The sequence below is a fragment of the Vidua macroura genome, chromosome 6 (genome assembly GCF_024509145.1).
Source record: "Vidua macroura isolate BioBank_ID:100142 chromosome 6, ASM2450914v1, whole genome shotgun sequence".
NCBI lineage: Eukaryota > Metazoa > Chordata > Aves > Passeriformes > Viduidae > Vidua > Vidua macroura.
The window spans coordinates 53,872,896-53,886,318 of record NC_071576.1 but is presented as its reverse complement, the minus strand read 5'-3'; the positions used below and the strand labels follow the sequence as shown (position 1 = coordinate 53,886,318).

The following is a 13,423-nucleotide window of genomic DNA, read 5'->3' as shown; positions in this document are numbered from 1 at the left end:
TCAAAGGCTGCCTCACTTTGGAGATGCAGTGACAAGATAATGGAGTGAAAGTCTCTCATTTCCAGGCAAGAAAATTGCAGGAGTCAGATAGAGAAAGGAAGGAGCAAGTTACATAGCAGAAATAGGATAGAGGACAGTGGTAAAGAACTGAAAATAAAATTAGAGGAAACAGGTGGAAGGCTGGCATAAAGCTGGGGGATATTTTAGACTGAAAGTGGTGTGTTTTTTCTTCTTTTTTTTCTTTTTTCCTTTCTCTTTTTTAACATTTTTTAATTGGTTTTATTGTTGATTTTAAATTCTAAGCTGATTTTGGAGATCTCTGCAGTAACCAGGCTGCTTTAGAGCAGAACAGCTTCCCCAACGTGTCATTTTCTCTCTCCCTGCCTGCTGTCTCTGCTGTTGCTGCTGCTGACAGAAACGTGTTAGGAAAGCAGAAAGAGAAAATGCCAGCCATCCTGGTAGCCTCCAAAATGAAGTCGGGACTACCTAAACCCGTACACAGCGCTGCTCCAATCCTGCATGTCCCAACGGCCAGGACCATCCCACAGCCCTGTTACCTGAAGTTTGGGAACAAGGTGGAGGTGACGAAGCCATTGTATTCCAGCCAGATTCCTCTCAAATCTTCCAATGGACAAGAAAACGCAGGAGATGGCCTCCCAGCAAGGAAGAGTAGCTCGATAGAAAATGGATTTGACACACAGGTTAGCAGGCACCAAATGCTGGGGAGGTGTATGTGAGAATTTATTTCTGTGTTGAGAGTGTGCAGCAGGTTTTCTAGGGTAAATAGCATGGAATTGCAAGGAAGGGATGTGTGTGTGTGCCAACATCTGTCTGCAGTGGTGGGATGTTTTATATTACACACAGGGGCATGTGTAATTCTGCCAGCATGAGGGAGCTGGTGGTGGGGTGCTGAGGGATGGGGCTGCGTGTACTGCTTGCCTGTGCTGCCTTCTCCATCGCCTCTGCTTGAACTAGAGGGGGATTTACAGGAGGGAGATGGTAGAGATGTTGTTTGTGGGGTGTGTTCTTTGTGTGCTTTCTGTAGGTGCTAAGTGTAAGGGCTGGCTCGTGTGCCTGGGCTGGGGGAGGATTGCTGGTTGTCATGAATGTGTTTTGTGTTCGGTCATGTACTGTACCAGAGCACTAGTTGTGTGAACATTCTGTGTTTGTAGCTGTGTGGGGAGTGAATGGGAGGCAGTGCTTGATGCTAGATTACAATATGCATGTCATTCAGTGCAGCTAAATTAAACAGATTATGTAGGAAATGAACACTTAAGTGGAATTGTCTGTATAATGCTATACATGCATGACATCATAGATGCAGCACATCATCAATACACATTTTAGGTTTCCCTTTAATCTGTGTCAGCCTTCTAATATATTTTTATATGTACTGCTTGCTGTATAGGGAGGAGAGATGCCCATTGCTCAGCTGGTTTAATTTCTGTGGGCAGGGTGAGGTTGTCAGCGTGGCTGGGGCTGCCCTGAACTGCCGTGCCCCGGTGAGCTCCGCAGCAGCGTGGGCACAGCGTGTGTGTAACTGTGCTATGGAGGGAGCAGAGCAGATGGGCTGCTGCAGCAACCACAATTGATTGCTGTGCTCCAGAGATGGCTGTACAGCCCTGGGATGTATTTTGGCAACAGCCGTATATGTTACACTCTGCTTCTGCCAATATCTGAGCCCGGTGGAAGGTGATACCATTATGTTGAGAGAGGGAAATGATGGCAGAGACTCACCTGGTTTTTTCCTTCTTGGAGAAATAATGGATCATCCCTACCACCTAGATTCTGAATCTGTGGCCTGGTAACCCTGTTCCCTTCAGACAAGTGTGCCTACTGATTGGGCATGTTTGACCGCGTGCCCTGATTTCAGGATATGCTGCACTTTCCTTGCTGGTAGACAGGGTGACGTATTGGGCTGCTCAGGCCAGACAGATATGACTGGAGCAGTTCCTGAGGGACTGAGAGCAGGAAAAGGAGACAGCCAAGCATGGATCCAGGGTAGTGGCAGCAGACAGACCAACCTGTCTGCCCTTACAAGATAATCAAGTGCTCTCTCTCACTTGTGCCTGAGTCTGTCCTGGTGATTATAAAACATCAGCAAAATCTCATTATCTGCTGCCCTTTCTCTCACACATGCCATGGTTTCTGCATGGAAATCTACATTGCTGAAAAAGTGGTTATTATTCAGAAATACTCTCTCATCTTGTAACAGATTATGCTCACAGAGATCTGCCAGTGGGAGCTGTTTGCAGCACCAAGGGCAACACTATGGTGGTTTTAATCCTTACAAGGATGTGGAACAAACCCCATTTTTTTGTAGCCTGATGATGAAAGGGTCTTGATGCTAACTTGTTATATTTGAACAGGGAAAGATTTTGGCTAAGGAAATGTCAGATAATTTTACATTTTTAATTTCTTCAGCAGCCAGGAGAAATCTTAAGCTTTGCATTCTCAGTAACCTCCTCTGGCTGGCAGTCTGAGCAGATGACCAGCACCTTTTAAGGTGTGAACCAGTGAGGCTTTTTTCACTATCTATTATCTTGAATAAACACAGTCATTTTTTTGTTATTCAGCAGTTTTGTTGATCCAGCTTTGATCGTTCTGCCCACAAAAGCACGCAGGGTTTTCCTATTCAAGGTGGTCATTTGGAATGGCAGTTTATATCTAGAGGGAGATTTTTCCAGATGTGTTGTGTCAAAGGCACTGTTTGTTCCTTTTCCTACTGTTCCTCCCTGCCAAGGGAGGAGGAACAGGATGGATAGACAGCTGCCAGCTGATAGGTCAGCAGCTGAAGCACTTTTATCTTGGAAGACCTTCAGCTGCATTCAGGTACAAAAGTGCTTTCTGATAATAACCCTGGTAAGGTTTGGACTTGAACACTGCAGTTCTGAATAGCTTGAGAATCTGAGGATGATCACTTTGCTTCTCTGGGTGATTTATCTGAAGCACCAATGTGACCCTCACCATTTTACTGGGCAGGCACCTTGGCATCACCTGTGGGGGATGGAAGTGGTATTCTTACAGTAGAATTTATAGTTTAGATCCACAAGCTGGACCATTGCCCAATGTTTTGGCTCCTATCCTCTGCAGATCTTGGTCCCTATGCAGAATTTTCAGCCCACAAGAAAGGACATCCTCCTGTGTGGGTGAAGGGAGAATGAGAGAGAGATTGTGTCACTTGGACCAATTCTCTTGGTTCTGGGCGTATTTCAGGGAGTTGTTCTTAATCCCATTGAAGTGGGTCCTTTTTGCACTACAAAATACAAAATTTAGTGGCTTATTGGACTGATTATTCTGGAGAAGAGGCTTTGTCTAGAGCATAGTCCAGAAGCCACCATGTGAGGATATCAGCCATGTTCTCATGCTGGGTTAGCATCTTTCAAGCCACTTACACACCACTGCAAAGCTTCATGAGCTTTTTTGGTGCCAGGTGGCACCTTTCTAGAACCTGATTCTTCAGAGAGCATGAGTACTGCAGGTGGTATTCATTAAAGCACCAATTAAAAAAAAAAAAAACTGCTGAAATTCAAGATGTCCCACTCACAAATGTGGTATCAGTGAAAACTTCTAAATGTTTTGCTAATTTTGTTCCTCTTGATATGGTTTTACATGTGTTAGCTGGATTCTATGTAACTGGAAGTTTTGTGCCTTAAGGCCTTATAAGGGCAGTGTGTTTTTTAAAAAGCTATGAAATTTATAAAAAGCATACCTCTGAGTATTTCAGAGTCACTTTCCAAAGAAAGGTCTCAGAGTTTTAGCATCAAGCCCATTGTAAATGCTAGTCAAAAATCTTAGGTGGATGAATCATGGCAGTATCATTCCTATTTTACTGTTACTGATATACACACTCTATTTTTCCATATTAAATCCCCTGTGTTGTGCACAACAATATCTCACTGTTGCACTGCTGCTTATTTTGTCAAATTTGAAAACACCACCAATAAATTGTACTACCCATTTAGAGAGAATTGTTTTGGAAATATTTAACTTTGTTACCAGAGAAACTTGCGTCGAGTAGATAGCAAGATTCTCATCTACAAAATGGTATTTCTCAGTGATTCTGAGAAAGTTGGATGCATTTGGCTACTAAATTTGCATTAGTTATTTAAGAAAGAAATAATTGCCAATTAGAAGTCTATGGTTGTGGTGTAATTGTTCAATTGTTCATACAGATGCAAGAAGGAAGATGCCATTGCAGGCAGTCTGCTGCCATGTCATTGTGAATGTCACTGAAGGAGATCACGGATTTAATTACTGTGTTTATTGCTGCTATGTTGTATTCTCCAACTTCTTGATTTTCTTTCTCCAGAGAAGCTAAAAAATAATGACTGTTTGTACCGTCAGTAATTGAAGCAGCACTAAAGGCACCAGGACCTTGCTAAATGGTTGGTCCCACTCTTCCACTAAAACACTTGCAAGTTAAGAGACATCTGTTTAAACCTGGGTTTAAAGTATGTGTGTTCAGCAATTACCTGTAATTGTGCTTAGTTTGGCTGGGAGGGGAGGGGTTAGGAATTGATATTTCTTTGCAATATTCATTTGCTGAAAACCAGACAGCTGCCCTCTCCTGGTGGACATGGCAAGCAGGTGCTCACAGGGTGTGATATTCTCCCTCACTTTTCTCTTTCCCTAAACTAGGCAAAGCCTAGGATTTCTACAACTCTTGCAACTACAGAACTCTTTTCAGTTTCCCTAGACCCTTTAAAAAAAAATAATTCAGTTTAAAATTGGTTAGATATTGTCTGAAATCAAGCTACCTCGCTCAGCTAGATTTTTCTTCATGTTGCTTTCCCAGTTTGTGAAGATCTTGTTGAGTTGGGCAGCCTGGATCTGGGGTGGTCTAGTTCTGGGGCTTTCTAGATGTCCCTATTTTCTAGTCTTACACTAGATTTTTTACCTAGTGATTCTTTCCTAAATTTGTCAAGATCATCTACACCTGGGTGTGCTCCAAAAGCATTTGCCACACCTGTTGAGGTTAAAAACATCTCTGTTTTTTTCCTCATTGCCCATTCTGTAGTCCAAGTAATGACAAGGGGTATGGAAGCTCCATTACAACTCCCTGATACAAATGGAGTGGACAGACATTTCCAGGTTGGTGGCACACTGCTGGCACGTTCCAGAGAGTTCAGTCAGCTGTGCACTGCTCTCAAACTGATTAACTTAACAGGTTCCTCCAGTATTTTTCCACACTTCAAATTTAGGCTCACATCAGATGTTTGATGAGCCACACAGCATCCGAGGGGCTCGCTTCTCTTCTCTTCTTCTCTCTTCTCTTCTCTTCTCTTCTCTCTTCTCTTCTCTTCTCTTCTCTTCTCTTCTCTTCTCTTCTCTTCTCTTCTCTCTCTCTCTTCTCTTCTCTTCTCTTTCTCTTCTCTTCTCTTCTCTTCTCTTCTCTTCTCTTCTCTTCTCTTCTCTTCTCTTCTCTTCTCTTCTCTTCTCTTCTCTTCCTCTTCTCTTCTCTTCTCTTCTCTTCTCTTCTCTTCTCTTCTCTTCCCCCTCCCCTCCCCTCCCCTCCCCCTCCCCTCACTCCCCTCCCCTCCCTCACTCCCCTTGTGCCCATGCCATTAGCAATCCAAATGAAGCCACATAGTTCAGGTGTTAGTAATTATTTTTTCTATATTTTAATTAACTTTACCAGGAGCTGTTTAAACCTCCATATTGCTGTCTTGCCAATGTGAAGCTTCATAGAGAGAAAGATTAATGGAGCATATTGCAGAGAAATGATGCTCACATGCAGTAGCCATTTTTGTGTGTGATACTGGGTTTCACAGTTCTCATACTGAACCAGCCTGCTGAAGGGATAGGGATCAAGCAAATCTTTATCTGGACCCAGTTTAAAGTCAGATGAACATCAGCTGGGTTCAGTGCCATCGCATGAGCTGCCTCAGTGGTGTGCAATTTGGTCTTACTATGACTACCAGAGCTAATTATAAATTAAATTATGAGAAATGTGGTCAATCATACTGATAACTTTCACATAAAATATTGCTTTTTGCAGTTGGAAGGAACCAAATGGAGTCACGTTTAGGATATGAACAAAGGGATAGATTTTACTGAAGTTGGGAGAAGCTAAGAAAAACTATAGATTCAGGCTATCAAAATACATAAGCACAAAATAAATTTGAAATTGGTGCTAATTAGTTTGTTAATATGATTATAGTTATGTACCTAAGTACATGCTTACAAAAAGGCCGGTGCTGGATCTTTATGATTGATTTTTTTTTTTTTTTTTTTTTACGCACTGTAAGCAATTTGAGGCCACTAAGCAGCCAAATTCTTCTTCTATTTATGATTGCCGTGGGTTTGATATATTTCTAGATACATACTGAAAAATATTTAATTGTTGGGGGGGCAGGGTTGCTCTAGATGAAATGTTCTCAGATAGAAAACAAGAAAACAATTCCAAAGTCGTTTTATTGTGATTATTAACATGGATTTTCCAGTGATTTATCTTTTCATATAAATAAAGAGCTACCTTTCCTAAAGCCTTGCATTTGAACAACAGGCATAACATTGCCATATAAATTCAGGAGGTTCTTTAATAATTGGGTTTTCATTTAGAATATGCAAAGGGTTAGTTTGCATAAAGTAACTTTGAACAAAGTTCCATTTGGTTTTTTATGATATTGGAAAATATTTTTACCCCCTCTTACTTGTGACAGTCTATCTATCTATCTATCTGGCTTGAAAATTTGAATATGCTAAAGCACCTAAAGCGCCCTTAGAGGTAGGGATTACTGTTCTTATTTTTTGTAGAACATTTGTTAAGTGGATGGCTGAGGCACAAAGAAATGTAGCCAAGGTCCAGAAAGTCTGCAGCTCTATAGAAAATTACTAGCTAGTCCCTTGATACTAGATTATCTTTCTCCTTTGCTGCTACTTGTTAACAGCTCAAAATGCTCATCGCATATGGTGTCCATGTGTTCTCCTTCTGTCCTTGAAACTGTTAGTTTACTCCATTAAGTTGAATTTCTTAAGTGAACACTCTCACTTTTTTGTCCCTGCTTTAGCAAGTGATTTTTATCACCTTCTGCTGTGACACTTGATGCACAATGACACCAAGCAGAAAGAGGTACAAGTATATTAATAGAGGAGAGCACAGATACTGCTTTTGAAATCTGCTGGCGCTGAACCTGAGCTTTAGTTCTCAAGAAGAAAAAAAATCTGATTATAAAGAAGTGTAATAAGCAAATCAAATAATGAACCTTTTCCCAAGTTTCTAGTATCTAGGAATTAAAAAAAAAAAAACCACCAAAAAAACCCACAAAAAAAAAAAAAAAAAAAAAAAAAAAAAAAAAACCACACCAAAAAATCAACATTACTTGTGCTTTTTTTGCCTATCCAGAGGGTATCAGAAAAGAAAGCCTTTATTTACTGAGATAGTGTGGATTAAATTCTGGGTTTTGGAAATTAAGGATTGGTATTGACTGGTTTAAATTTGCTTTTAAGAGTCCTTTGAGAAACATTGTCTGCTCTGTAATTTCACTTTCCAGATTGTCTCACCACTAGATTTAAATCTCTGAACAATTTGTAGAGTATTTTAATGCTTCTAGCCCAGTTCCCCTCTTCTTACCAAAGTGGAAGAAATTAAGGAGGTGCTTAAATCAATAATTATTTTGCTTGAACTTTCCAAGTTTGCAACAGGATAAATATTATAAGTGGTGTTTAAGAAGATACATTTGTGAATTAAGCAATAGTTGGGCCTTTAATGAAAGGGTGTGTGTTCTGCTCTTGACCTTTTTTCCCATTTATTTTTTTGCTTCTTGAAGCTTTGGAGCTAAATCTTCTACTTTTTATTTTGGTATAAATCAAGAGATGCTATTGATATTTTAACCCATTAATCTATTTTTTTCCTTGAGCAAACTGTAGAATCTCATTCTCCTGAGAAATTCACCTGGCTAAAAATGCCCTGCTTTAATATTATTTTTAGAAACATCTATATTTGAAGTATATAAATGGTTAGATATTATGTGTATTATTAGACATGAACTGTTGGTACATTTTGTAACAGGAAGCTGCTGGTTTTCCATTCACCAAGAACTGGAATTCAGTCAAACACTTGGCACTTAGTTGTATGCCTCTAATTTTATCTGTAAATTGTTTTTTCTGAAATAGTTTGTGGAAACAGTCTCAGTTTCTTCAGTTTTGCAAAGGCATGGAAATAACTGCTAAAACTTAAAACAAATAAACCACCTATTAAAGTAAATGAGAAAACAGGTCACTTCTTATTTTAAAACAGGCTGAGATCTGAAGTTTTATTCTGATTCCACCTTTTTTTTTTTTTTTTTTTTTTTTTTTTTTTTTGCCTGTTGAAAGTATTTTTAGGTGTGTTATACTTGGATTATTTTTCATTTTAATTTTGGTTATTTCAGAACTGGAAGCAATGTGTGGGAAAACAATGCCTGAAAGGGAAAAGTATCCAACTTCTGTATTTGAAAATGCACTTTTATCAGGACTTTTTCCCCTGTGCGTATTGAGTTTTGGACTGTCATATCATCATATTTTGACAACGTCTTGTTTACTTGCATTTTTTAGCTTGTGTTCATCCCTTGCCTTGGATGTTTCCTTAAGTCCTTTTCCTTGCGTGGATTTTTTTTTTGTCTCTACAGCTGTGGCTACAAGTTGCCATATCCTTTCTTTCACAGTGGGAAGGAGTCTCCCTAAGTGTCTTTATTTTACCTGTCCTGTCACCAGTCTTGGTCCATTTCTTCTGTCTTGTCCTTTATGTAATGACAGCCATGGTATAATCCAAAAGTGCCTTGGCTTTACTGTGAAGGCTGTGAAGCCTTCTTGGAGAAACCCAGAGATGTTTGTCTCACCTGCTGAAGAAAGCGAGCTAGTCATGCATATCCAGGCTTTCTCATGAAGTATAAAATCCATAAATAAATAGAAACCCTAAACCAGCCCTTGATAGGCTGACTTGTCTCTGGCTGCAGCAGTAGCTCTTCTCAGTGCTGGGGTCTTGTTGGCTTGGTTACACTTTCTCCAGACAAAAGGATTGACCCAGCTTCCCTGATCATTTGCATGTTCTCCCTCATCTCCCAAATAACATTGTAGGGACTGACAAGGCCTTTTAGCCAAAGGAACTAGATTTCTCGGCATTGTTTAGGAAGAACATCTTCTGGAACAGCTGTCTGGGGACACCCATGCTTTGCTCTTGGGAGAAGTGGGAGAGGTGTGTGACAGGCTGGAATTGTAATTTTATGTATTTTTTGTCTCATGGAGTGACTTTCTCAGTCGTGAAGACTGTTGTAGTAACAGCTTTTTGTTTCACACAATGAGGGGATCTTCCCTGATAGGATTGCTTATCTTTTGGAAATGCTGACTAAAAATTATTACATTGTCTTTTTCTGCCATCTATTAGTTCTATATACTTGCCTATTGGTAGAACAAAATTAATACCCTGGTGGGATTTCATGTTGCTGCTCTAGCTTGTGTGATATTTTATGGTGAATATGGGTGCTAAGACTTTGTTATACTTGCATATCTTGAAACAAATATTTAGAAGCAGATTCCATTTTCTTTAGCCATCTCCACTTGAGTTGTGTCCACTATTGGAAACTACAGGTAATTTCAGTACTGGCATTTTGATCCACAGTGATCAATGTGCAGCTTTGATTGCAGCTGGTGGTGACAGTAATTAATGGATCTGTCTGGTAAGACAAATTTGATTCTGTTTTAAATTATTTTCCATTTGCCACAGATGTATGGATATTTAAGTCTTCAAAACTAATCGAAAAATGTCACGTGTTGTATCAAGATCAAAGTGCATTGACCATTTGATGCAATAGCTTAGAAATTGAGCTTTTCTTGCTCAATAGCCAGAGGTCAGTCTGCTTCTCAGGACAGCCACATGTATTCCAGACTTGTCTGAGGCTTAACTGGGATGGAATATTTTGGGAAGGAGTATTTTTGGCATCACTGCATCTTACTCCTCTGGGATGGGCTCTGGAGCACACAAGGGTCTAGTCCTCCACGGTAATGTGCCAGATGGGCACTGCCAAAGAAAGCTGGCTAAAAGGGGCCAGGTCCTCTAGTGTGGAGCTGGAAAGGGGAGGCAGCAGCATCCTGTTCATCCCTATGGAGCACCTCCAGGGGAATTGTACTGAATTTGCTTTATTTCACTGAATCAAACCTCTTTCTGCTTTTCAAGAGGAAGAGCAGTGGTTGCCTAGGATCCTGTTTCCAAGCAGTCAGATAGCAACTTCCCACACTGCAGCAATGTAGATTTTCCTTTCCTGCCTGTAAGATGCCTTTTGGCCTTCCCCTAGTAGGGTTTGGACCATGTGGACTGATGGGTGGTGCAACCACCAAGAAGCATTATGGTGTGGTGGGATGTCATGCTCGTGGGTCACCACAACTGGTAGGTTGGTCTGTCAGGTTGGACAGCAAGGCAGTTTACCTTATTTTTAACACAAAAATGAATTCCATCTTCTCCTTGTTGAGCAGGTAAACAAGGAACCTGAAATAATAGATTTAAAAAGTCTGTGGAGCTCCTAGACTTCTTAATAGCAAATCTTTCACCATTTCAGCTTTGTGCTGAAATTTAATCTCTTGGCCACAACAGTGTGAACTAAGGAAGATTTAGCCCTCTTTATTGCCTCCTGAGTGCTCTCAGATTCAGCAGAAGAGGGGTTTGTGTTGGATAAACACAGATTTTCATCTCTTCCCTTAGCAGTCTGAGAAATGTCCACTGGTGTTGGACATGATGGAGGGGATTGATGCCACCCTTGGCTGCTGTGTCAGCATTTCTGAGCCAATGACCTGTCAGATCCACTCAGTGTTGATTGTGCAGCATTAGGCAAAGAGAAATGAAATTTCAGTGTTCCACTGGCAAATAGTTGAATTTTAAATAATTTTTCAGCGGTTCTTAGTAGTGTATATAAATGAATTTTCAACAAATAAAAGCCCCAGGCTTTCCATGCACATGGGCATATTTTGGTCATGCAGACAATAACTGTGGGGGAAGGAGGCTCTTGCAAACCATCTTGTGAATAGCTGCAGCATCACTAGAGCCACTGCTTGCCCTGCCTCCTCCTCTCCTCCCTGACAGCAGCTGAAATGGCAGGGCTTGCTTTGGCCAGCACTTTGCATCATTTACAGCAATGCTGCTAAATGCTGGGCTGAAATGGATGGGAGCTCACCTAATTTGCATGATTTAAAATGCCAGCTCGGTTTAATGTAGAGCAGCTGGTATATACTTAACTCCTTCAGGAGAAAACTTAATACCAGCAGATCGCATTATCCAGGGCTATGCTACATGCATTTATTTATTTCTTTATCTATCCCTTCTCCTCACTGCCTTCTAGAACCTTTGTAAAGATCATTTGTGCATGGCTGGCAAAGGGCTCTGCTTGCTGCTGATATTTCTGTGTCTCCCAGAGTTCACAAAGCAATTGGTCCCACCATGTGACAAATACTTGTTGCAACTCCTGAGCATCCACTTACACACTGACCTTAGCAGGCAGGACTCTAAATTAAGATGTGTCATGGTGAAGGGTGGTGAGATTAGTTGGAAGAGGGACAGGTGTAGAGGCCTGGATTATGTGGATTACTGCATACTCCATTTCTTAGGGTTAAATTTCAAGGTTGAAAATGGCTAATTCCACAATTATGGAATTAGGATATGCTGTGCTGTTCCTCTGGGTGCTGTGCCGGCAGCCAGAGTCACCTTGTGAAGGAAGGAGGAATTGGAGGATCAAAGAATTCCTTTGCTCTCCTGAAATAATTAGCATAACCTCAGTGAGAGGATGGAGGGAGCATAATCTTTTAATACCAACCTTTCTCAAAATTGACCTTGTCACAGGCAGATTCAGCCTCTCACAGAGAGGCAGATGTGTGGTAGAGTCACTTTTACTGCATCAGAAATGCTGGCACAGTATCTCATCCTCTGCCAAAATTCTCTTTGCCTTTCCCTGGGTGATCAGCCTCTTAAACCAAAGACTCTGAATGTGCCAAGATGAGCTGTGTGATGTTGATGGATTTCACAGAATCAGGGCTTCCTCAAGGCACTTATAATGGAGTGTTCTCTTCCTCTGGAAATTCTTTATTCTGTCAAGCTCGAGCTGAGTTTTCTCTTGAAACAACAGTTTCATATAGTCACTTTTGAAGACACTGATCAGTTTCAAGTGCAAGCCATTAATCTGGAGAAAAAAAGTGTGTTAGGTTCTTTTGACACAGGTAGGTCCTTAAGGGCTACATCTCAAATTTGAGCGTTTCTATTACCCTTTATAAACCTTTGTGGTAGACAGTACTGTGTAGTTACTTGGTTGATATCAGTGCTGTGTTTGGTGGATGGAACAGGAAAGTCATGAGGTGCAGGAGAAAGGACAAGTCTTCCCTAATGAAAACTGATTATTGTCTTTTTTTGTTATGAAAAGGAAACCCCTAAGAAGATGACCTCCCATAATCTTCTTCCTGAATGCAAGAAAGATAAATTGTCTTTGGTGATGAAATATTTCATTCTTTCATTTCCTGTTGTCCCTGTGCATGCCTGTGTTATAGATGGATAATGAGATGATTTGCTCTCGCAATTAAGGGATGACTATTGCGTGAATATTAAGAAAAGCTTTAGTGATGTATAGTTATTATAGTTTAGATGTCCTCTGTTCTCCCCATAGTTCCCCTTTCCCCCCCTCTGTATTGTTGCCATCAGACAGCCTGAGTTGTCTAAGATAGGTAGAAAGAAGGCGTGCACATGTGCCCCTTCCATCGGGCAGTTGGGAATGGAAAAGGTTGTTACTAGGGAGGCATGGGCATGACAACACCTGGCCTCCAATCAAGGTACAAGAAAGCAATCTCCACCAATAAATGGCAAAGAAGAGCTGACTGACAGACTTTAGGAGGGGCCAGGGTTGGCTGATGCAACCCCCAGGGGTATAAAAGACTGAGCATCCATCTTGAAGATGAACCTGCCACGTGGTACTCACGAGGGCAGTTCACAGTGCTGCAAATTTTTCCTTTTGTTGTATTTTTGTCAAGGTTTAATAAACCTTTTAAATTTTCAAAGTGAGCAGTTGTTTCTCACACCTGCATGCTGAAGAAGATTATAGCCCTGCATTATATAGGCAAATTATTTATCGTGTAGAGTATGTATACCACAACTAGGTCGAACATCTGAATGTTTTTGATGTGTAATATGCAAATAAATTCAGCCATCTGAGAAAAAGCCTTTACTCTTGCAGGCCGAAAATACAGTTAAGCAACATTTATCCATCTTTTAAATAGACAGAAACCATTTTGTGAGACAGTTTAGAAGATTCCTTTCTAGCTGAGGTAGAGCACTGTGGTTTAATAACTGATTGTCAGGCACCAGGTCAAAACTTGGAACAAAAGAGGCTATTTGTGTTTATCAAGTCTGACTCCAGGTTTCTGGATCAGGAACAAATTAGCCAGCTTTTCATTTATACTGTGTGAGAGA

The 13,423-nt window shown here is 40.8% G+C and overlaps 1 protein-coding gene across 4 annotated transcripts in view; it reads left to right on the top strand.

Annotated features, from left to right (window-relative positions):
• The window catches only part of NAV2 (neuron navigator 2), a 374,080-nt gene that overhangs the window by 167,699 nt on the left and 192,958 nt on the right, over positions 1-13,423 (top strand). For 3 of the 4 annotated variants that reach the window (XM_053980572.1, XM_053980573.1, XM_053980571.1), the window contains exon 1: positions 444-701. The exons of the other annotated variant lie outside the window; for it this stretch is intronic. In XM_053980572.1, coding sequence (XP_053836547.1) covers positions 444-701 — 258 coding nt within the window. Of the gene's footprint in view, positions 1-443; positions 702-13,423 lie in introns of those variants that run through there. 4 annotated transcript variants of the gene reach the window in all.